This window comes from Balaenoptera ricei, chromosome 5 (genome assembly GCF_028023285.1).
Source record: "Balaenoptera ricei isolate mBalRic1 chromosome 5, mBalRic1.hap2, whole genome shotgun sequence".
Lineage (NCBI taxonomy): Eukaryota > Metazoa > Chordata > Mammalia > Artiodactyla > Balaenopteridae > Balaenoptera > Balaenoptera ricei.
In genome coordinates this window covers 109,986,498-110,013,469 of record NC_082643.1, presented here as the reverse complement: position 1 = coordinate 110,013,469, position 26,972 = coordinate 109,986,498, and the positions used below count along the sequence as shown (strand labels likewise).

Genomic DNA, 26,972 nt, shown 5'->3' with positions numbered 1-26,972 from the left:
CATCAGCAGGCTGGCAGTTGTCCCACATGCCCTGGGCTATGCAGCCAGCCTCAGGAGAACACGGCCCTGCATACCAGCCGTAGGCAACAGTCCCACATTCCTCTCGGCCACACAGCCAACTGCTCAGGAAAATACCCCACCCTCCAGTGTGCCTACAGTCACCCCATGAGACAGGAACTTGTAGCCAGCCAGGCCAGAAACCAGCCACACCTACCAGCATACCCACAGCATGCCCAGCCATAATAGAAGGGGGCATGCAGCCCGCATAGAGGGTATCCCTAGAGCACATAGCTCTGATGACAAGAGGGGAGCATGCTGCTGGACCCTATATGACATCTCCTACATAAGGCCACTTCTCTAAGACTGGGAAACATAGCTGACCTACCTAATACACTGAAATAAACACAGAGCATTGGAAAAAGTGGGAAGACAGAGGAATATATTACAAATGAAGGAACAAGACAAAATCTTAGAAAAAGAACTAAACGAAGAGGAGATAGGCAATCTATCCAATAAAGAGTTAAGGTAGGGCTTCCCTGGTGGCGCAGTGGTTGAGAATCTGCCTGCCAATGCAGGGCACATGGGTTCGAGCCCTGGTCTGGGATGATCCCACATGCCGCGGAGCAACTAGGCCCGTGAGCCACAACTACTGAGCCTGCGCGTCTGGAGCCTGTGCTCCGCAACAAGAGAGGCCGCGATAGTGAGAGGACTGCGCATCGCGATGAAGAGTGGCCCCCGCTTGCCACAACTAGAGGAAGCCCTCGCACAGAAACGAAGACCCACCACAGCCATAAATAAATAAATTAATTAATTAAAAAAAAAAAAAGAGTTAAGGTAATGATCATACAGATGCTCAATGAACTTGGGAGAAGAATGGATGAACACAGTGAGAATTTCCACCACAAGTTAGAAAATATAAAGAAGAACTAAACAGAGCTGAAGAATACAATAACTGAAATAAAAATTTTACTAGAAGAAATCAACAGTAGATTAGATGGGACAGAGGAATGAATCAGTGATCTGGAAGATAAAGTAGTGGAAATGATTCAAACTGAACAGAAAAAAGAAAAAGAATGAAAAGAAATCAGGATAGTTTAAGAGGCATCAGAGACAACATTAAGCATACTAATACCTGTATTACAGGGGTTCCAGAAGGAGAAAAGAGAAAGAAGCAGAGAACTTATTTGAAGAAATAATAGCAAAAATCTTCTCTTAACCTGGGGAAGGAAACAGACATCAAGATCCAGGTAGCACAGATAATCCCAAACAAAATGAACTCAAAGAGGTCTACACCAAGACACATTACAATTTAAATGGCAAAAATTAAAGATAAAGAGAGACCCTTAAAAGCAGCAAGAGAAAAACCAGTAGTTACATACAAGGGAATTCCCATAAGACTCTCAGCAAACTTTCGAGAGAAATTTTGCAGGCCAGAAGGGAGTGGCACAATATATTCAAAGTGATGAAAGGAAAAAAGCTACAACCAAGAATACTCTACCCAGCAAGGTTATCATTCAGATTTTAAGGAGAGATAAAGAGTTTTACAGACAAGCAAAAGCTTAAGAAGTTCAGCATCACCAAACTAGCCTTATAAGAAATAAAGGGACTTATCTAAGTGAAAAAGAAAAGGCCACAACTAGAAATATGAAAATTATGAAAGGAAAAAGGTCACTGGTAAAGACAAACATACAGTAAAGGTGGTAGAACAATCACTTATAAAACTAGTAAGAAGGTAAAAAGACAAAGTAGTAAAATCATCTATATCCACAGTAAGTAGTTAAGGAATACAATAAACAAAAAGATGCAAATTATGATATCAAAAACATTAAATGTATGTGTGGGGTAAAAATATTGGGATGTTGGAATGCATTTGAACTTAAGAGTGTATAGGTTTTTATATATAAAACCTCATTGTAACTACAAACTGCAAGCTTAAAATAGATACACAGACAAAAAAGAAAAAGGAATCCAAACATAACATTGAGAAAGTCATCAAATCACAAAAAAAGAGAAAAAAGAAAAAGAAAGAAAAAAAAACGACAAAAACAACCAGAAAACATACTTATCAATAATTATTTTAAATGTAAATAGACTAAATCCTCCTATAAAAAGACATACAGTGGCTGAATAGATTAAAAAAAAAAAAACAAGACCCATATATATGCTGCTTACACAAGACTCTTCAGATCTAAAGACACACAGACTGAAATTGAGGGGATGAAAAAAAGGTATCCCATGCAGATGGAAATGAAAATAAAGATGGGGGTAGGAATACTCATATCAGAAAAAATAGACGTTAAAACAAAGGGTGTAACAAGAGACAAAGGAGGACATTACATAATGACAAAGCAATAAAGCCAACAAAAAGATATAGCAATTGTTAATATATATGAACCCACCATAAGAACACCTAAATGCATAAAGCAAATATTAACAAGGATAAAGGGAAAAGTTGATGATAATACAATAAAAATAGGGAAGTTTAATACCACACTTCCATCAATTAACAGATCAACCAGACAGAAAGTCAATAAGAAAACACTGACTTTAAATGGCACTTTAGATTAGATGAGATTAATAGATATCTACAGAACATTTTATTCAAAAACAGCAGAAAATCATTCTTTTCAAGGGCACATGGAACATTCTCCAGGATAGATCACATGCTAGGCCACAAAACACATCTCAATAAATTTAAGAAAATTGAAATCATATCAAGCATCTTTTCTGACCACAACAGTATGACACTCGAAATCAATTTCATGAAAACAACTGCAAAGAACACAAACACATGGAGTCTAAACAACATGCTACTAAACAACCAACAGGTCAACAAAGAAATAAAAAAATACCTGGGGACAGTTTAGAATGGAAACAAAATTATCCAAAATCTATGAGACAAAACAGAGCATTTCTAAGAGGAAAATTTATAGTGATACAAGCCTACCTTAGGAAACAAGAAAAATATCAAATAAACAATCTAAACTTAGACTTAAAGTAACCAGGAAACGAACAAACAAAACCCAAAGTTAGTAGAAGAAAAGAAATAATAAAGATCAGAGCAGAAATAAATAAAATAGAGACAAAAAAAGAAAAAAAATTAATAAAACTGAGTTGATTCATTGAAAAAAATGTTGATAAACATTTAGACAGTCTGATCAAGAAAAAAAGAGAGAGTGTTCAAATCAATAAAATCATAAATGAAAGAGAAGTTACAAGTGATACCTCAGAAATACAAAGAATCATAAGAGATTACTATAAACAACTATAGCCAATAAAGTGAACAACCTAGAAATGGATAAATTATTAGAAATGTACAATCTCCCAAGACTAAATCAGGAAGAAATAGAATATACTAACAGACAGATTACTAGTAATGAAATTGAATCAGTAACTTAAAAACTCTCAGTAAACAAAAGTCCAAGATCAGATGGCTTCACAGGTGAATTCTACCAAACCTTTAAAGAAGAGTTAACACCTACCCTTCTCAAACTATTCCAAAAAATTGCAGAGGAAGAAATGCTTCCAAACTCATTCTATGATTCCAAGATCACCCTGATACCAAAACCATAAACAGACACACCACACACACAAAATTACAGGCCAACATCCATGATGAACATAGATCCAAAATTCCTCAGCAAAATGTTGGCAAACTGAACTCAACAATACATTAAAAGAATCATACACCATGATCAAGTGGGATTTATCCCAGAGGTGCAAGGATGTTTCAATATCTGCAAATCAATCAATGTGATACATCACATTAACAAAATCATATGACCATCTCAATAGATGTAGAAAAAGCATTTGATAAAAATCCATTTATGACAAAAAAAAGTCAGTAAGACCATATATAACAAACCAACCGTCAACAACATATTCAACAGTGAAAATCTGAAAAGATTTCGTCTAAGATCAGGAATAACACATGGATGTCCACCTTTGCCACTTTTATTCAATATAGTATTTGAAGCCCTAGCCACAACAATCAACAAGAAAAAAAATAAATAAAAGGAATCCAAATTGGAAAGGAAGAAGTAAAACTGTCACTGTTTCAGTTGACATAATACTATACATAGAAAATCTGAAGCATGTCACCAAAAAAACTATCACAACTAATAACTCAGTAAGGTTGCAGGGTATGAAATTAATGGCTATAATCTGTTGTAAATTTATCCATTAATAATGAACTATCAGAGAGAAATCAAGAAAACAATCCCATTACAATTGAATCAAAAAGAATAAAATATCTAGAAATTTAACCAAGGAAAACATTGAAAACTATAAGACACTGATGAAAGAAATTGCAGATGATACAAGCAAATGGAAAGATATACCATTCGTGTGGATTAGAAGAATTAATACTGCTAAAATGACCATACTACCCAAGGCAATTTACAGATTTAAAGCAATCCTTATCAAAACATCCTTGGCATTTTCACAACACTAGAATAAATAATTCTAAAATCTGTATGGAAACACAGAAGATCCCAAATAGAAAAAACAACCTTCAGAAAAAAGAACAAAGCTGGAGGTATCATGCTCCCTGATTTCAAACTATACTACAAAGCTACAGTAATCAAAATAGTGTGGCACACTGAGAGTAGAACCATGTCTGTCCTCGTATCCTCAGTGCCTGGACGAGGGTGGACACTCAATAAGTGTCTATGAATGAAAGGGGTTAATGAATGACTGAATATTAAGTCGAATAGGCTTTTGAGGTTGGTTACAACTTTCACAATTTCAACTTTTTGAGACAGAAGAATGGGAAGTAAAGCTAAGTTGTGAATCAAAATGCCTCTGATTTGGCTGGATTCAATTAATACCAAAAAGTATGCAGCACTGAGTTTGTAATCAGTATTATTAAAGCTATTAAATACACAAAAATCAAATCAATATATTCCTATATATAGTTCCTATATTCCTGTAATCTCTCCTATACTTATACCTGAAGCTTATTGTAATCATTCCAGTTCAGAATTTATTAAGCATCTTGTATGTGCTAAACACTACACTAGATACTGGGTACATAAGAAATAAAAAATGGGGGAAAAAAAGAAACTGACATATAGACCAATGGAACAGAATAGAGAGCCCAGAAATGAACCCACACTTATGAGTCAAGTGATTTATGACAAAGGAGGTAAGAATATACAATGGGTGGGGAAAACACAGTGCCTTCAATAGATGGAGTTGGGAAAACTGGACAGTACATGCAAAAGTATCAAACTGGACTCCTTTCTCATACCATATACAAAAATCAACTCCAAATGGATTAAACACTTAAATGTAAGACCTGAAACAATAAAGATTCTAGAAGAACACATAGGCAGTACACTCTTTGATGCTGGTCTTAGCAATACGTTTTTTGATCTGTCTCTTCAGGCAAGGGAAACAAAAGCAAATATCAGCAACAAGACTATATCAAACTAAAAGGTTTTGCACAGTGATTGAAACCATCAACAAAATGAAAAGGCAACCAATTGAATGAGAAAAGCTATTTGCAAATGATATATCTGATAAGGGTTAATATCAAAAATATACAAAGAACTCATACAACTCAACATCAAAAAACATCAATCTAATTTTAAAAAGTGCAGAGGACCTAAATAGACAATTTTTCCAAAGGAGACATACAGATGGCCAACAGACACAGAAAAAGATGCTCAATATTACTAATCATCAGGGAAATGCAAAGCAAAACCACAATGAGATACCACCTCACACCTCTCAGAGTGGCTAAAAGACACAAATAACAAGAGTTGGCAAGGATGTCAAGAAGCAGGAACTCTTGTGCATTGTTAGTGGGACTGTAGATTGGTGAAGCCACTATGGAAAAGACTATGGAGGTTCCTCAGAAATTAAAAATAAAACTGCCATGTGATTCAGCAATTTCACTTCTGGATATTTACCCGAAGAAAACAATAACACTAATTTAAAAAGATATATGCACATCAATGTTCATTGTAGCTATTTACAATAGCTAAGATATGGAAACAACCTAAGTGACCAATGATAGAGGAATGGAAAAAGAAGATGTGGTATATATATGCAATTGAATATTATTCAGTCATAAAAAATAAGTGAAATCCTGTCACTTGCAGCAGCAGGGATGGATCTAGAAAGATTTGTGCTAAGTGAAATAAGTCAGACAGAGAAAGATAAATACCATATGATCTCACTTTTATGTGGAATCTAAAAAACAAGAAACAAACAAAACAAAATGAAAATAGCCTCATAGGTACAGAGAAAAAATGAGTGGTTGCCAGAGGGGAGGGAGTTGGGGGACAGGTGAAGTAGGTGTAAGGGATTAAGAAGTACAAACCTCCAGTTACTAGTTAAATAAGCCATGGGGATGTACTACACAGCATAAGGAATATAGTCAGTAATATCGTAATAACTTTGTATGGGGACAGATGGTTACTAGACTTATTGTGGTGATCACATTCATAATATATGCAAATGTCAAATCACTAGGTAGTACACCTGAAACTAACATAATCCTTCACATCAACTATTGATATATTCAGTAAACAAACAAACAAACAAACAAATAAAATAATGGTTTCAGGCAGACAATAAATGAATGCCAAAATTAGTGAGCAAAATTATAGTGAAAACCAGGATACTTGCAGTCTCAAAGTGTGTCTCCATTAGAAAGTACCTTTTGAGAGGGAAAAAAAAGAAATTTCACATTGAAAAAAACTGGCAGACACTATCTTTAATAAGTGCTCAAGATTGACATCAATCAGTAAGAAGATATAGAACATGCTCTAACACCACATGAAAAAATAAACTCAAAATGGATTCAAGACCTAAATGTAAATCTGGAGTCAAGTTGTTTGAGAAGCAGTTACATCCCTAGATCATCTGCCTACCTCCAGGCTACTAGACAACTAGATGATTTTAAGGTATACAGGGTCTCAAAAAATTTACCACCCTACCTGAGAAAGAACGTTCTGGAGAAACTGCTCATTGAGAAACCAGTAAAGACAAAGGGTGAGATACAAAATGCAGGAAATGGAAAGGAGAGAGATGAAGCAAAAATAAACAAACGGGACCTAATTAAACATAAAAGCTTTTGTACAGCAAAGGAAATCATCAACAAAATGAAAAAACCTACTGAATGGGAGAAAATATTTGCAAATGATATGACCAATAAAGGATTAATATCCAAAATATATAAACAGCTCATACAACTCAACATCAACAACAAAAACAAACAACTCGATTAAAAAATGGGCAGAAGAACTGAATAGATATTTTTCCAAAGAGGAAATGCAGATGGCCAACAGGCACATGAAAAGATGCTCAACATCATTAATCATCAGGGAAATGCAAATCAAAACCACAATGAGACATCACCTCATACCTTTAAGAACGGTTATCATTGGGATTTCCCTGGTGGCACAGTGGTTAAGAATCCACCTGCCAGTGCAGGGGACATGGGTTCAATCCCTGGTCTGGGAAGATCCCACATGCTGCGGAGCAAATAAGCCCGTGCGCCACAACTACTGAGCCTGCGCTCTAGAGCCCGCATGCCACAACTACTGAAGCCCACGCACCTAGAACCAATGCTCCACAACAAGAGAAGCCACCACAATGAGAAGCCCGCACACTGCAATGAAGAATAGCCCCCGCTTGCCACAACTAGAGAAAGCCTGCGTGCAGCAACAAAGACCCAACGCAGCCAAAACTAAATAAAATTTAAAAAAAGATTTGATACTGAACTCTGTCTCATTCTAATTAAAAAATATTCATTAAAAAATGTTTTAAAAAAATGAATGGTTATCATCAAAAAGATCACAAATAAGTATTAGTGAGGATGTGGAGAAAATATACTCTTGTGGGGATGAAAACTGGCACAGCCACTGAGGAAAACAGTATGGTCTTTCTCAAAAAACTAAAACCAGAACTACCATATGATTCAGCAATTCTACTCCTGAGTATATATCTGAAAAATGTTTATAGCAACATTATGTACAATTGCCAAGATATGGAAACAACCTAAGTCTCCATCAACAGACGAATGGGTAAAGAAGTTGTGGTACATATATACAATGGAATACTACTCAGCCATAAAAAAAAGACTGAAATTCTGCCCTTTGCAATAGCATGGATGGACTTAGAAGGCATTATGCTAAGTGAAATAAGTCAGAGAGAGAGACAAATACTGTATGATATCACTTATATGTGGAATCTAAAAAATACAACAAACTACTGAATATAACATAAAAGAAGCACACTCACAGATATAGGGAACAAACTAATGGTTACCAGGTGGCAGGTGGGGAGAGACAATATAGGGGTGGGAGAGTGGGAGGTACAAATTCTTTGGTGTAAGATAGGCTTAAGGATATATCGTACAACATGGGAAATATAGCCAGTGTTTTGTAATAATTGTAAATGGAAAGTAACCTTTAAAAATTGTACAAAATTTTTAAAAATTTAAAAAGAACTAATACTGAGAAAACATCAGGCAAACCTAAATTGAAAAATATTCTACAAAATAACTAACCTAAATTACTCATAAAAAGTGCCAAGGTCACAAAAGACAAAGACAAAGGAACTTTCACAGTTTGGAAGAGACTAAATAAATATTACAATTAAATGGAGAGTGGGAGCCTGGATTGGATTCTGGACCAGAAAATGATGTTATTGGGACAATTCATAAAATTTAAGTCAGGGCTCTAGCTATAAAAATTATATATATATATATATGTGTATGTATATGCAATAGTTAGTAGTATTGTACCAATGTTCATTTTCTTGCTTTGGTAACTGTGCTATGGTTATATAAAGTGTTAACATTAGGAGAAACTGAATGAAGGATACAGAGGAATTCTCTGTACATTTTTGCAACTTTTCTGTTAGTCATAAAATTATTTCAAAATACAAAAATTTAAATTTTTAAGTGAAACCTGTTTTTATTTCCTTGTTTAGATTCATCCAATTTTATGAAGTTCACTCTGGTCACCCTGGCCGAAAGTGAGTTGCACTAGACTGCATGATTTTGAATCCCAAACCCACAATATCCTAGCTATATAATTTTGGACAAGTTACTTTACCTCTGTGTTCTTTAATTTTCTCACATGTAAAATGGGAGTAGTAATAGCACCTGTCTCATAGGATTGTTTTAAGGACTTAATAGTTTAAGATGGATAAGTGCTTAAAGGGTATCTGCCACATGGTATACATTATATAAGTGTTAGCTGTTACTATTATCATTACTGAACCTACATTGCCCTCTTTACACATTTTTTGCACTTCAACACTTAGAATATAAATTCATTCTCATATATAGATCATAAACAATGACAATGGTTGTAAGACTCTGTTTTAGAGTCAGTCCCCTACTTTCATATGTATTCATACATGTAAATACCAGAACTTAAATGTGAGAATGTTGAATACTGATTTGCATGTTTTGTAGGATTAGTTTATCAGTTTATACATCCAAATCCAAATTTGTTTTGAAATGATGTTTTGGGAATATCAATGAACAAGTTAGAAAAGCGTAGGTTTTTCAAAAGTTTAATATGGGAAAGAAAGGTTCACGTGTACTCAGTTTTATCCCCCACCACACACTCACTTACAGTGCCCTGTATAATACCTATCAGATAATAAGCATAAAATCACTTTGCTAAATGTAAGGATAAATGAATAAAAAAATAAATTGGTATTAAGTAATGCTTTGTCTTAATAAATGTGGGTACAACCATGATTTGATGCCTCTGCTTAAAATGTTATTGGCTAGGGCTGAAATTATTATTGCATTTTTTATTTCAGAAATGCTTCATGTTTTATTTAATTCTGTAACATTGTAAGACACAAGAAAGACTCTGAGAAAATATTTGAAGAGATTATAGTAGAAAACTTCCCTAACATGGGACAGGAAATAGTCACCCAAGTCCAGGAAGCACAGAGAGACCCATACAGGATAAACCCTAGGTGAAACACACCAAGACACATATTAATCAAACTAACAAAAATTAAATTCAAAGAAAAAAATATTAAAAGTAGCAAGGGTAAAGCAAAAAATGACATACAAAGGAATCCCCATAAGGTTATCAGCTGATTTTTCAGCAGAAACTCTGCAGGCCAGAAGGGAGTGGCAGGATATACTTAAAGTGATGAAAGAGAAAAACATACAATCAAGAGTACCCAGCAAAGATCTCATTCAGATTCGAAGGAAAAATCAAAAGCTTTTTAGACAAGCAAAAGCTAAAAGAATTCAGCACAACCAAACCAGCTTTACAACAAACGCTAAAGGAACTTCTCTAGGTGAGCAACACAGGAGGAGAAAAAGACCGACAAAAACAAACCCAAAACAATTAAGAAAATGGTAATAGGAACATACATATTGATAATAAACTTGAATGTAAATGGACTAAATGCCTCAACGAAAAGACATAGACTGGCTGAATGGATACAAAAACAAGACCAATATATATTCTGTCTACAAGAGACCCACTTCAGACCTAGGGACACATACAGATGAAAGTGAGGGGGTGGAAAAATATATTCCATGCAAATGGAAATCAAAAGAAAGCTGGAGTAGCAATTCTCATATCAGATAAAATAGACTTTAAAATGAAGACTGTTACAAGAGATAAGGAAGGACACTACATAATGATCAAGGGATCAATCCAAGAAGAAGATATAACAATTATATATATTTATGCACACAACATAGGAGCACCTCAATACATAAGGTAAATGCTAACAGCCATAAAAGGGGAAATCAACAGTAACACAGTCATAGAAGGGGACTTTAACACCCCACTTACACCAATGGACAGATCATCCAAACAGAAAATAAATAAGGAAACACAAGCTTTAAATGACACAATAGACCAGATAGATTTAATTGATATTTATAGGACATTCCACCTGAAAGTGGTAGAATACACTTTCTTCTCAAGTGCACATGGAACATGCTCCAGGATAGATCACATTTGGGTCACAAGTCAAGCCTCGGAAAATTTAAGAAAATTGAAATAGAATCTAGCATCTTTCTTTTTTTTAAATTTATTTTTAAATTTTTAAAATTTTTTAAAAATTAATTAATTTATTTGTTTATTTATTTATTTCTGGCTACATTGGGTCTTTGTTGCTGCACATGGGCTTTCTCTAGTTGCGGCGAGCGGGGGATACTCTTTGTTGTGGTGAGCAGGCTTCTCATTGTAGTGGCTTCTCTTGTTGCGGAGCATGGGCTCTAGGTGCACAGGCTTCAGCAATTGTGGCACACAGGCTCAGTAATTGTGGCTCACGGGCTCTAGAGCGCAGGCTCAGTAGTTGCGGCGCACGGGCTTTGCTCCTCCGTGGCATGTGGGATCTTCCTGGACCAGGGATCGAACCCATGTCTCCTGCATTGGCAGGCGGATTCTTAACCACTGCACTAACAGGGAAGTCCTCAAGCATCTTTCTGACCACAACGCTATGAGACTGGAAATCAGTTACAGGGAAAAAATGTAAAAAACACAAATACAGACGGGCGCCTTAAAATGGTGGAGAAGTAAGACGTGGAGATCACCTTCCTAGCCACAAATACATCAAAACTACATCTACATGTGGAACAACTCCTACAGAACACCTACTGAACGCTGGCAGAAGACCTCAGACTTCCCAAAAGGCATGAAACTCCCCACGTACCTGGGTAGGGCAAAAGAAAAGAGGAAAAACAGAGACAAAACAATAGGGATGGGACCTGCACCTTGGGGAGGGAGCTGTGAAGGAGGAAATGTTTCCACATACTAGGAAGCCCCTTCACTGGTGGAAATGGTGGGTAGCGGCGGGGAAGCTTTGAAGCCACGGAGGAGAGTGCAGCAACAGGGGTGCAGAGGGCAAAGTGGAGAGATTCGCGCACAGAGGATCGGTGCCGACCAGCACCCACCAGCCTGAGAGGCTTGTCTGCTCACCCGATGGGGCTGGAGGGGGCTGGGAGCTGAGGGTCAGGCTTCGGAGTTCAGACTCCAGGGAGAGGACCGGGGTGGGCTGCATGAACACAGCCTGAAGGGGGCTAGTGCACCACAGCTAACCGGGAGGGGTTCCGGGAAAAAGTCTGGAACTGCCTAAGGGGCAAGAGACCATTGTTTCAGGGTGTGCAAGGAGAGGGGATTCAGAGCACCACCTTAACGAGCTCCACAGACAGGCGTGAGCTGCAGCTATCAGAGTGGACCCCAGAGACAGGCATGAAATGCTAAGGCTGCTGTTACAGCCACCAAGAAGCCTGTGTGCAAGCACAGGTCACTATCCACACCACCCTTCCTGGGAACCTGTGTAGCCTGCCACTGCCAGAGTCCCTTATTCCAGGGACAACTCCCCCAGGAGAACACATGGCGTGCCTCAGGCTGTTTCAATGTCACACTGCCCTCTGCCGCCACAGGCTCACCCCACATTCCATATCCCTCCCTCCCCCTGTCCTGAGTGAGCCAGAGCCCCCTAATCAGCTGCTCCATTAACCCTGTCCTGTCTGGGTGGGGAACAGATGCTCTCAGGCGACCTACATACAGAGGTGGGGCCAAAACCAAAGCTGAACCCCAGGAGCTGTGAACAAAGAAGAGAAAGGGAAATCTCTCCCAGCAGCCTCAGGAGCAGTGGATTAAATCTCCAAAATCAACTTGATGTACCCCGAATCTGTGGAATACCTGAATAGACAATGAATCATCCCAAAATTGAGGTGGTGGACTTTGGGAGTAACTGTAGACTTGGGGTTTGCTTTCTGCACCTAATTTGTTTCTGGTTTTATGTTTATCTTAGTTTAGTATTTAGAGTTTATTATCATTGGTAGATTTGTTTATTCATTTGGTTGCTATCTTCCATTTTTTATTTTTTTATATATATATATATTTTTTTCCTTTTTCTCTTTTTGTGAGTGTGTATGTGTATGCTTCCTTCTGTGATTTTGTCAGGATAGCTTTGCTTTTGCCATTTTTCCTAGGGTTCTGACTGACCATTTTTTGTTATTGTTTTTGTTTCTTTAGTATAGTTTTTAGCGCTTGTTATCACTGGTGGATTTGTTTTTTGGTTTGGTTGCTCTCTTCTTTCTTTCTTTTATTACTTTTTTATCTTTTGTTTTTAATAATTGTTTTCTATTTTAATACGTTTATTTTATTTTATTTAGTTATTTTTTTCCTTAGTTCTTTCTTTTTATTTCTCCCTTTTCTTCTGAACCGAGTGGTTGACAGGGTCTTGGTGCTCTGGCCGGGTATCAGACCTGAGCCTTGGAGATGGGAGAACCGAGTTCAGGACATTGGTCCACCAGACACCTGTCAGCCCCACGTAATATCAAATGGTGAAAGCTCTCTCAGAGATCCCCATCTCAACGCTAACACCCAGCTCCACTCAAAGACCAGCAAGCTACAGTGCTGGACACCTTATGTCAAACAACTAGCAAGACACGAACACAACCCCACCCATTAGCAGAGAGGCTTCCTAAAATCATAATAAGTTCACAGAAACCCCAAAACACACCACCGGGCGTGGTCGTGCCCACCAGAAAGACAAGATCCAGCCTCATCCACCAGAACACAGGCACCAATCCCCTCAACCATGAAGCCTACACAACCACTGAACCAACCTTACCCACTAGGGGGAGACACCAAAAACAATGGGAACTATGAACCTGCAGCCTGAGAAAGAAACCCCAAACACAGTAAGTTAAGCAAAATGAGAAGACAGAGAAATACACAGCAGATGAAGGAGCAAAGTAAAAACCCACCAGACCAAGAAAATGAAGAGGAAATAGGCAGTCTACCTGAAAAAGAATTCAGACTAATGATAGTAAAGATGATCCAAAATCTTGGAAATAGAATGGAGAAAATACAATAAACATTTAACTAGGACCTAGAAGAACTAAAGAGCAAACAAACAACAATAAACAACACAATAAATGAAATTAAAAATTCTCTAGAAGGAATCAATAGCAGAATAACTGAGGCAGAAGAACGGATAAGTGACCTGGAAGATAAAATAGTGGAAATAACTACCGCAGAGCAAAATAATGAAAAAGGAACAAAAAGAACTGAGGACAATCTCAGAGACCTCTGGGAAACATTAAATGCACCAACATTCGAATTATACGGGTCCCAGAAGAAGAAGAGAAAAAAAAAGGGACTAAGAAAATATTTGAAGAGATTATAGTTGAAAACTTCTCAAATATGTTTAAAGAAATAACCAATTAAGTCCAGGAAGCACAGAGAGTCCCACAAGGATAAATCCAAGGAGAAACATGCCAAGACACATATTAATCAAACAATCAAAAATTAAATACGAAGAAAAAATATTAAAAGCATCAAGGGAAAAACAACAAAAAACATACAAGGGAATCCCCATAAGGTTAACAGCTGATCTTTCAGCAGAATCTCAGCAAGCAAGAAGGGAGTGGCAGGACATATTTAAAGTGATGAAAGGGAAAAACCTAGAACCAAGATTACTCTACCCATCAAGGATCTCATTCAGATTTGATGGAGAAATTAAAACCTTTACAGACAAGCAAAAACTAAGAGAATTCAGCACCACCAAACCAGCTCTACAACAAATGCTAAAGGAACTTCTCTAGGCAGGAAACACAAGAGGAGGAAAAGACCTATAATAAGAAACCCAAAGTAATTAAGAAAATGGTAATAGGAACATACATATAGATAATTACCTTAAATGTAAATGGATGAAATGCTCCAACCAAAAGACATAGACTGGCTGAATGGATACAAACACAAGACCCATACATATGCTGTCTACAAGAGATCCACCTCAGACCTATGGACACATACAGACTGAAAGTGAGGGGATGCAAAAAGATATTCCATGCAAATGGAAATCAAAAGAAAGCTGGAGTAGTAATTCTCATATCAGAAAAAATAGACTGTAAAATAAAGACTATTACAAGAGACAAAGTAGGACACTACATAATGATCAAGGGATCAATCCAAAAAGAAGATATAACAATTGTAAATATTTATGCATTCAACATAGGATCACCTCAATACATAACACAAATGCTAACAGTGATAAAAGGGGAAATTTAAAGTAACACAACAATAGTAGGGGACTTTAACACCCCACTTTCACCAATGGACAGAACATCCAAACAGAAAATTAAAAAGGAAAAACAAGCTTTAAATGATACATTAAAAAAGATGGACTTAATTCATATTTATAGGACATTCCATCCAAAAACAGCAGATTACTTTCTTCTCAAGTGCTCATGGAACATTTTCCAGGATAGATCATATCTTGGGTCACAAATCAAGTCTTGGTAAATTTAAGAAAATTGAAATACTATCAAGTAACTTTTCCGACTACAATGCTATGAGACTAGATCTCAATTACAGGAAAAAATCTGTAAAAAATAAAAACACATGGAGGCTAAACAATACACTACTAAATAACCAAGAGATCACTGAAGAACTCACAGAGGAAATCAAAAAATACCTAGAAACAAATGACAATGAAAACAGGACGAACCAAAACCTATGGGATGCAGCAAAAAGGGTTCTAAGAGGGAAGTTTACAGCAATAGAATCCTACCTCAAGAAGCAAGAAACATCTCAAATAAACACCGTAACCTTACATCTAAAGCAATTAGAGAAAGAAGAACAAAAAACCCCAAAGTTGGCAGAAGGAAAGAAATCATAAAGATCAGATCTGAAATAAATGAAAAAGAAATGAAGGAAATGATAGCAAAGATCAACAAAACTAAAACCTGCTTCTTGAGAAGGTAAAAAGAATTGATAAATCATTAGCCAGACTCATCAAGAAAAAAAGGGAGAAGCCTCAAATCAATAGAATTAGAAATGAAAAAGGAGAAGTAACAATTGACACTGCAGAAATACAAAGGATCATAAGAGATTACTACAAGCAACTATATGCCAATAAAATGGACAACCTGGAAGAAAAGGACAATTCTTAGAAAAGCACAACCTTCTGAGACTGAACCAGGAAGAAAGAGAAAATATAAACAGACCAATCACAAGCACTGAAATTGAAACTGTGATTAAAAATCTTCCAAAAAAGAAAAGCCCAGGAACAGATGGCTTCACAGGTGAATTCTATCAATCATCTAGCGAACAGCTAACACCTATCCTTTTCAAATTCTTCCAAAATGTATCAGAGGAAGGAAGACTCTCAAACTCATTCTATGAGGCCACCATCACCCTGATACCAAAACCAGACAAGAATGCCACAAAAAAAGAAAGCTACAGGCCAATATCACTGGTGAACATAGATACAAAAATACTCAACAAAATACTAGCAAACAGAATCCAACAGCACATCAAAAGGATCATACTCCATGATCAAGTGGGGTTTATCCCAGGAATGCAAGGATTCTTCAATATATACAAATCAATCAATGTGATAAACCATAGTAAAAAATTGAAGGAGAAAAAACATATGATCATCTCAAGAGATGCAGAAAAAGCTTTTGACAAAATTCAACACCGATTTATGATAAAAACTCTCTGGAAAGTAGGCATAGAGGGAACCTACCTCACCATAATAAAGGCCATATATGACAAACCAACAGCCAACAACTTTCTCAATGGTGAAAAACTGAAACCATATCCACTAAGATCAGGAACAAGACAAGGTTGCCCACTCTCACCACTATTATTCAACATAGTTTTGGAAGTTTTAGCCACAGCAATCAGAGAAGAAAAAAAAAATAAAAGGAATCCAAATTGGAAAAGAAGAAGTAAAACTGTCACTGTTTGCAGATGACATGATAATATACATAGAAAATCCTAAAGATGCTACCAGAAAACTACTAGAGCTAATCAATGAATTTGGTAAAGTAGCAGGATACAAAATTAATGCACAGAAATCTCTTGCATTCCTATACACTAATGATGAAAAATCTGAAAGAGAAGTTAAGGAATCACTCCCATTTACCACTGCAACAAAAAGAATAAAATACGTAGGAATAAACCTACCTAAGGAGACAAAAGACTTGTATGCAGAAAACTGTAAGACACTGATGAAAGAAGTCAAAGATGACACAAACAGACGAAGAGATATACCATGTTCGTGGACTGGAAGAATCAACATTGTGAAAATGACTATACTACCCAAAGCAATCTGCAGATTCAATGCAATCCCTATCAAACTACCAATGGCATTCTTCACAGAAGTAGAACAAAAAGTTTCACAATTTGTTTGGAAACGCAAAAGACCCCGAATAGCCAAAGCAATCTTGAGAAAGAAATACAGAGCTGGAGGAATCAGGCTCCCTGACTTCAGACAATACTACAAAGCTACAGTAATCAAGACAGTATGGTACTGGCACAAAAACAGAAATATCGATCAATGGAACAGGATAGAAAGCCCAGAGATAAACCCACAGACATATGGTCACCTTATCTTTGATAAAGGAGGCAAGAATATACAATGGAGAAAAGATAGCCTCTTCAATAACTGGTGCTAGGAAAACTGGACTGCTACATGTAAAAGAATGAAATCCTAATACTCCCTAATACCATACACAAAAGTAAACTCAAAATGGATTAAAGAGCTAAATGTAAGGCCAGACACTATAAAACTCTTAGAGGAAGACATAGGCAGAACACTCCATGACATAAATCACAAGATCCTTTTTGACCCTCCTTCTAGAGAAATGGAAATAAAAATAAAAATAAACAAATGGGACCTAATGAAACTTAAAAGCTTTTGCACAGCAAAGGAAACCATAAACAAGACTAAAAGACAGCCCTCAGAATGGGAGAAAATATTTGCAAACGAAGCAACTGACAAAGGATTAATCTCCAAAATAAAGAAGTAGCTCATGCAGCTCAATATCAAAAAAGCAAACAACCCAATCCGAAAATGGGCAGAAGACCTAAATACACATTTCTCCCAAGAAGATATACAGATCGCCATCAAACACATGAAAGGATGCTCAACATCACTAATCATTAAAGAAATGCAAATCGAAACTACAATGAGGTATCACCACACACTGGGCAGAATGGCCATCAGCAAAAAATCTACAAACAATAAATGCTGGAGAGGGTGTGGAGAAAAGGGAACCCTCTTGCACTATTGGTGGGAATGTAAATTGATACAGCCACTCTGGAAAACAGTATGGAGGTTCCTTAAAAAACATAAAAATAGAACTACCATACAACACAGCAATCCCACTACTGGGCATATACCCTGAGAAAACCTTAATTCAAAAAGAGTTATGTACCACAATGTTCATTGCAGCACTATTTACAATAGCCAGGACATGGAAGCATCCTATGTGTCCATCGACAGATGAATGGATAAAGAAGATGTGGCACATATATACAGTGGAATATTACTCAGCCATAAAAAGAAACGAAATTGCATTATTTGTAGTGAGGTGGATGGACCTAGAGACTGTCATATAGAGTGAAGTAAGTCAGAAAGAGAAAAACAAACACCGTATGCTAACACATATATATGGAATCTAAAAAAAAAAAAAAAAAAGGTTCTGAAGAACCTAGGGGCAGGACAGGAATAAAGATGCAGACGTAGAGAATGGACTTGAGCACACGGGGAGGGGGAAGGGTAAGCTGGGATGAAGTGAGAGAATGTGATGGACTTATATACTACCAAATGTAAAATAGATAGTTAGTGGGAGGCAGCCGCATAGCACAGGGAGATCAGCTCGGTGCTCTGTGACCACCTAGAGGGGTGGGATAGGGAGGGTGGGAGGGAGACGCAAGAGGGAGGAGATATGGGGATATATGTATATGTATAGCTGATTCACTTTGTTATAAAGCAGGGACTAACACACCATTGTAAGGCACTTATACTCCAATAAAGATTTTAAAAATAAATAAATAAATACTCAGGCTTCGCATCAGGAAGCTTCATTTCTGTATAAAGATTTAAATTTCAGGTTCAACTTGAAAAAAAAAATCCTGAACAAAATACTAGCAAACAGAATCCATCAGCACATTAAAAGGTTCATACACCATGATCAAGTGGGATTTATCCCAAGGATGCAAGGATTCTTCAATATATGCAAATCAATCAATGTGATACACCATATTAACAAATTAAGGAGTAAAAAGCATATGATCATCTCAATAGATGCAAGAAAAGCTTTGATAAAATTCAACACTGATTTATGATAAAAACTCTCCAGAAAATGGACAAAGAGGGAACCTACCTCAACATAATAAAAGCCATATATGACAAACCCACAGCAAGCATCATACTCAATGGTGAAAAACTGAAAGCATTTCCACTAAGATCAGGAACAAGATAAGGATGTCCACTCTCGCCACTCTTACTCAACATAGTTTTGGAAGTCCTAGCTATGGCCATCACAGAAGACAAAGAAATAAAAGGAATACAAATTGGAAAAGAAGAAGTAAAACTGTCACTGTTTGCAGATGACATGATGCTATACATAGAAAATCCTAGAGATGCCACCAGAAAACTACTACAACTAATCAACGTATTTGGTAATGTTGCAGGATACAAAATTAATGCACAGAAACCTCTTGCATTCCTATACACTAACAATGAAAGATCAGAAAGGGAAATTAAGAAAATAATCCCATTTACCATCACAACAAAAGAATAAAATACCCCAGAATAAAATGTAAAATAGATAGCTAGTGGGAAGCAGCCACATAGCACAGGGACATCAGCTCGGTGTTTTGTTTCCAACTAGGGAGGGTGAGAGGGAGACACAAGAGGGAGGAGATATGGGGATATGTGTATATGTATAGCTGATTCACTTTGTTATAAAGCATTAACTAACACACCATTGTAAATCAATTATACTCCAATAAAGGTGTTAAAAAAGAAAAATATACCTAGGAATAAACCTACCTAAGGAGGCAAAAGACTTGTACTCAGAAAACTATAAAACACTGATGAAAGAAATCAAAGACTACATAAACATGTGGAGAAATATACCAAGTTCTTGGATTGGAAGAATAAATATTGTGAAAATGACTATACTACCCAAAGCAATCTACAGATTTAATGAAATCCCTATCAAACTACCAATGGGATTCTTCACAGAACTACAACAAAAATTTTTACAATTTGTGTGGAAACACAAAAGACCCTGAATAGCCAAAGCAATCTTGAGAAAGAAAAACCAAGCTGGAGGAATCAGGCTCCCTGACTTCAGACAATACTACAAAGCTACAGTAATCAAGACAGTATAGTACTGGCACAAAAATAGAAATATAGATCAATGGTATCAAAGGATAGAAAGCCCAGCGATAAACCCACACACATGTGGTCACCTAATTTACAACAAAGGAGGCAAGAACATACAATGGAGAAAATACAGCCTCTTCAATAAGTGGTGCTGGGAAAACTGAACAGCTACATGTAAAAGAATGAAATTAGAACACTGCCTAACACCATACACAAAAATAAACTCCAAACTCACAAGTGTAGGTAGTGTGCTACATGAGGGGCAAGTTTTTCGCTAACATCACAAGGGTCTCTGGCCCAATGAGTGGAGTTTGATAGTAATACTTGCTACAAATGTATGATTTTAATATATGAAAGCTTTAAGGAGAGATGAAAAGACATTTTAAAAATGGCCTGTGTTTTCTTCTGCTTTTCTCCATTATTTCTTACTCCTGGACCTCTCAGGCATTACTTGGCCTTTCTGTTTTCAGACTAACTTGATGTATCCTGATGTAAGATCCTAAAAAGGGAGCTCACTCAGTGGGTCTGATGTGGTGGATGCTTGCCCGGGAAGTTCTGCGCATGCGTGGTACCATCTCCCCTGAACACCCATGGGAGGTCATGCCTGATCTCTACTTCTACAGAGATCCTGAAGAGATTGAAAAGGAAGAGCAGGCGGCAGCTGAGAAGGCTGTGACCAAGGAGGAATTTCAGGGTGAATGGACCGCTCCAGCTCCTGAGTTCACTGCTGCTCAGCCTGAGGTGGCAGACTGGTCTGAAGGTGTGCAGGTGCCCTCTGTGCCTATTCAGCAGTTCCCCACTGAAGATTGGAGTGCTCAGCCTGCCACTGAAGACTGGTCTGCAGCTCCCACTGCTCAGGCCACTGAGTGGGTAGGAACAACCACTGAGTGGTCTTAAACAGTCCTTCCACAAACTCTTAAAATGGAAATAGGTTGATGGAAAATAAACAGTTTCTAAAAAAAAAACAAAACTCCAAATGGATTAAAGACCTAAATGTAAGACCGGACACTATAAAACTCTTAGAGGAAAACATAGGAAAAACATCTTTGACATAAACCACAGCAAGATCTTTTTGACCCACCCCCTAGAGTAATGAAAATAAAAACAAAAATAAAGAAATGGGACCTAATGAAACTTAAAGCTTTTGCACAGCAAAGGAAACCATACACAAGACGAAAAGACAACCCTCAGAATGGGAGAAAGTATTTGCAAATGAATCAACAGACAAAGGAGTAATCTCCAAAATAGACAAATATCTCATGGAGCTCAATATCAAAAAAACAAACAACCCAGCTAAAAAATGGGCAGAAGACCTAAATAGACGTTTCTCCCAAGAAGACATACAGATGGCCAAGAGGCACATGAAAAGCTGCTCAACATCACTAATTATTAGAGAAATGCAAATCAAAACTACAATGAGGTATCACCTCACACTGGTCAGAATGGCCATCATCAAAAAAATGTACAAACAATAAATGGTGGAAAGAGTGTGGAGAAAAAGGAACCCTTCTGCAATGTTTGTGGGAATGTAAATTAATACAGCCACTATGGAGAACAGTATGGAGGTTACTTAAGAAACTAAAAATAGAACTATCATATGACCCAGCAATCCCATTACTGGGCATATACCCTGAGAAAACCATAATTCAAAAGGACACATGTACCCCAGTGTTCATTGCAGCACTATTTACGATAGCCAGGACATGGAAACAACCCAAATGTCCAACAATAGATTAATTGATGAAGAAGATGTGGTACATATATACAAAGGAATATTACTCAGCCATAAAAAGGAACGAAACTGGATGATTTGTAGAGATGTAGATGGACCTAGAGTCTGTCATGCAGAGTGAAGTAAGCCAGAAAGAGAAAAACAAATATTGTATATTAACGCATATATGTCAAATCTAGAAAAATGGTACAGATGAACCTATTTTTAGGGCAGGAATAGAGACGTAGATGTAAAGAAAGGACATGTGGACATGGGGGGAGGAAGAAGAGGGTGGGACGAATTGGGAGATTAGGTTTGACATAAATCTATTTCACCATGTGTAAAATAGATAGCTAGTGGGAACCTGCTGTACAGCTCAGGGTGCTCAGTTTGTTGCTCTGTGATGACCTAGATGGTTGGGATGGGAGGTTGGGAGGGAGGTCCAAGAGGGAGAGGATATGGGTATACCTATAGCTGATTCACTTCATTGTACAGCAGAAAGTAACCCAACATTGTAAAGCAATTTTACTCAAAAAAAAAAAAAAAAAAAAGTCCATCAAGAAAAAAATGCTCAGAGAACTAAAGGAAGACATGAGAAAGTCAATAAAACACTATATGAACAAAATGGAAATAGCAATGAAGAGATATGACCTAAAAAAAAAAAGATTCTAGAATTGAGAAGTACAATAATTGAAATAAAAATTTCACTAGGGATTCAAAGGCAGATTTGAGCAGGCAGAAGAAAGAATCAGCAAATGAAGACTGGACAATTGAAATGATCAAGTCTGAAGACATAAAAGAAAAAAGATTGAAGAAAAGTGAAGAGTCTAAGAGATCTATGGGACACCACCAATCAACATGTGCATTGTGGAAGAACCAGAGGAGAAAAGAGAAAGGGGTAGAGAGATGAGTTGAAGAAATAAAGCCTCAAAACTTACCAAATTTGGTGAAAGACATGAATATAAACATGCAAAAATCTCAACAAATTTCAAATAGAATGAACTCAAACACTCCCACACCAAGACACATAATTAAACTTCCAAAAGACAAAGACAGAAAGTGCATTGTGAAAACAACAAGAAAGAAGTAACTCATCACACATAAGCGATCATTAACAAGATAATTAGCAGACTTCTCATCAGCAAGTTTGGAGGCCAGAAGGCTTTAAGTTGATATATTTAAAATGCCAAAAGGAAAAAACTGTCAACCAAGAATTCTCTATCCACCAAAACTGTTCTTCAAGAGTGAGGTAGAAATTAAGATATTCCCAGATAAACAAAAGCTGAGGGAATTTGTTACAATTAGACCTGCTCTGCAAGAAATCCTAAAGAGAGTTCTGCAGGTTGAAATGGAAGAACACTAGAAACCATACGAAAAATTAAAGATCTCAGGAAAGGTAAATATGTGGACAATTATAAAACTTGTATTATTGTAATAATGGTTTATAATGCCACTTTTTGTTTTCTATGTGATTTGAGACTAATACAGTAAAAAATTAGTTTAAAAGCTAGTATTATTATAACTTTGGTTTGTAACTCCACATATTATTTTCTACATAACTTAAGAGACTAACGTATTAAAAATTATTAGTTTATATTTTTGGACACACAAAGTACAAAGATATAATTTTGTGACATCAGTAACTGAAAGTGGTGAAGAAAGAGCTGCAAATGGTAGAGCTTTTGTATATTAATGAAGTTAAGCTGGTATAAATTCAAACTAGAATGTTGTAACTTTAGGATGTAATCCCCAAGGTAATTCCAAAGAAAACAGTTATAGAGTATAAACAAAAGGAAATGAAAAGAGAATTAAAACATTTCAGCCCCCACAATAAACTAAATACAAAAACGAAAGGAAAGTGGGTCTCAAAGATGTATACTGTACACTCATGTTCACGGCAGCATTATTAACAATAGCTAAGATGTGGAAGCAACTCAAGTGTCCATTGACAGCTGAATGGATAAGCAAAGTGTGGTATATAAATATACAATGAAATATTATTCATCCTTAAAAAAGAAGGAAATTCTGACATCGCTACAACATGGATGAATCTTGAGAACATTATGGTAAGTGAAATAAGCCAACCACGAAAAGACAAATACTGTATGATTCCACTTATATGAGGTACCTAGAGTAGTCAAAATCATAGAGATAGAAAGTAAATAGAATGGTAGTTACCAGGGCTGGGAAAGAGAGAATGGGGTGTTATTTTTTAATGGGTGTAGAGTTTCAGTTTTACAAGATGAAAAGAATATTGATGATAGATGGTGGTGATTGTTACACAACAATACAAATATACTTAATATCACTGAAACTTACACTTAAAAATGGTTAAGATAGTAAATTTTATGTGTATTTTACTATAATAAAAAAATTAAAGAAAAATTTTTCCTCAAGGATTTTGAACACCATGAATTTTTCTAAAAGCCTTTCTATGATTAATTAGCCTCTGAATTTAAGCAGGAATAAAACTCAAACCACAATAAAGCCTATATCATTTAGTTTTACTAAAAATAGAACTACCATATGATCCAGCAATCCCACTACTGGGCATATACCCTGAGAAAACCATAATTCAAAAAGAGTCATGTGCCACAATGTTCATTGCAGCTCTATTTACAATAGCCAGGACATGGAAGCAACCTAAGTGTCCATTGACAGATGAATGGATAAAGAAGATGTGGCACATATATACAATGGAATATTACTCAGCCATAAAAAGAAACGAAATTGAGTTACTTGTAGTGAGGTGGATGGACCTAGAGTCTGTCATACAGAGTGAAGTAAGTCAGAAAGAGAAAAACAAATACCATATGCTAACACATATATATGGAATCTAAAAAAAAAAAAAAATGGCTATGAAGAACCTAGAGGCAGGACAGGAATAAAGACACAGATGTAGAGAATGGACTTGAGGACATGGGGAGGGAGAAGGGTAAGCTAGGACGAAGTGAGAGAGTGGCATGGACTTATATACACTACCAAATGTAAAATAGATAGCTAGTGGGAAGCAGCCACATAGCACAGGGAGATCAGCTTGGTGCTTTGTGACCACCTAGAGGGGTGGGATAGGGAGGGTGGAGGGAGACGCAAGAGGGAGGGGATATGGGGATATATGTATATGTATAACTGATTCACTTTGTTACACAGCAGAAATTAACACACCATTGTAAAGCAATTATACTCCAATAAAGATGTTAAAAAAACCAACAAAAAATAAAGCCTATATCATTTAGTTTTCATATGAGGGTGTAGTAAAAGGAAATTTAAAGAGTCATTTAAAATAATTTCACATTAGATTATGCTTCAGGTTAAAAGTCACATACTTATAGAATGCAAAATATAAATTAGCAATCTCATTATTTTTACTTCCTTTAGAGAAAACATGGGGAACTAAGAAAAAGTGTAAGCTCATGTAAGTGATTTTGTGTGTGTTTTGGTTGGACTTTGGAAGTGCAATTTGTTTCAAATCTGAGCCCAATCAAGAAAAAACAAAAATGAGAACACCCCATGAACCATAGTAAAATCTGAAACAAAACAAACAAATGACAACAACAAGAACAAAACTAAAACTAAAAGTGAGAACACATACAGAAAATTGTTTTTATATTTCTTCAGCATATGTTTTGCCTTTAAATATTCACATCACTCAACTAAGTAATTTCTAACATAGACTCAAAATAAAATCATTTGTGAAGCAAAACTTTCATGGGGACAGTGATTAAAATATAGAGAGAAGACAATGTTTCTGGGTCTTCTGTGCTATTCTTATGCTTTTTCCATTCCACTTTTATGCAAATGATTTTACAGAAAATGATTACCACTCAGAGCAAACAGTTTTCTTTGGAGTGGGAAAATCAGTGAGTACACAGAAATCTACCATATTCTGTCTGAGAAATTTTATCCCTGTGGGTTATGAAATTCTTGGTTATGGCTTCTTGAATTTCTAACTAGAATTGTCTTCCTGTAAACTGTGTAAGTTTATCAGAACAGCATAAAGTTACTCATTGCATCCTCTCTGGAGAAAGAAAGGAATGATCTTTCCCAATGAAGACAAGAGTGATAATGAAAATCGAATGTGAAGTAATCAAACTCATGGCAGTGCATTTTTCTAGGGAAACATTTCATTATTTAAGTTAAAACATTAGCTAATGAACTGTCAGGGTCATAATGTAACACAGAATTTTGTCTTGGATACACTTTGGGTAACAAAATATCTGAGTTTTTCACTCTTTCACCTCCAAATCATTTTATTCATTCATTCAAAAGCCATTTACTGAGTGCCTCTGTTACTGCCAAGTGCTACACTTCTGCCTTCAAGAAGCTCAGGATTTGGGAGAGAGGTGGAAAGAAAACCAATAGTAGTGGCACAAACTAGTAAGTGCTTTGAGGGGTCTATTCCCAGAGTTTGGCAGGGGCACATAGGAGAGGAATTTAACGTGGCTTGGAGTAAGGGCAAAAAGGCACAAGAAAACTATTCTCAGTAGAGATTACTTGAAGGATAAGTGGTTTTATCAGACAGAGAAGAGAAAGGAAGGCTTTCAGGCTGCAGGAAGAAGCATGGACAGATCTGAGAGATATTAGAAGGTAAAACAGCACCTGTTAATCAGATGTGGGAGATGAGGAGGAAGAAGGCCAGATAAAGAGAAACAAAGCAACGTCATTTTCCACGTATGTGTAACTTCATTAGCACTCACTATCTACAGGCCAAATATTAGGTAGGCCCTAAGGAAAATACAAATATGAAAAATATATGGTCGTTGTCCTTAAAAACTTCAAGTTGAGTTAGCGTAGGGTCTATGGGGAGGGAGTACAGGAAGACTTTCTAAAAGCAAGTGCAATTGCCATATTGTGATTTATAATAAGAAATATATATTTGGTCTTCGTTCTGTTTCTGGCACAGAGCTCCTAAAACCCTTGTAATTTCCTAAGTGATGAGAGAGATAGCCGGGTAATTTTTGTTATGTTAATGAGATAACCTTTGGACCTCACCTAAGGATGGGGGATGGTTGCTACTGGAGCCAACCAGGTGATTAGAGGGTTGGAACTTTCTGTCCCACGCCCTGACCTCGAGGGAGGGGAGAGGGGCTGGAGGTTGAATCACTCACCA

At 36.7% G+C, this 26,972-nt stretch overlaps 1 protein-coding gene and 1 non-coding gene across 2 annotated transcripts in view; both read left to right on the top strand.

The window, feature by feature from the left end:
• Positions 1-21,100, top strand: part of LOC132366734 (small ribosomal subunit protein uS2-like) — a 34,166-nt gene extending 13,066 nt beyond the window's left edge. Inside the window, exons 4-5 of the mRNA XM_059924316.1 lie at positions 8,947-8,991; positions 20,648-21,100. Coding sequence (XP_059780299.1) covers positions 8,947-8,991; positions 20,648-21,048 — 446 coding nt within the window. The 3' untranslated portion in view covers positions 21,049-21,100. The remainder of the gene's footprint in view (positions 1-8,946; positions 8,992-20,647) is intronic.
• LOC132366782 (small nucleolar RNA SNORA62/SNORA6 family) lies at positions 20,340-20,486 on the top strand. Its single transcript, XR_009503510.1, has one exon. It is a non-coding gene; the product is annotated as a small nucleolar RNA SNORA62/SNORA6 family (small nucleolar RNA).
• Positions 21,101-26,972: the final 5,872 nt, after the last annotated feature.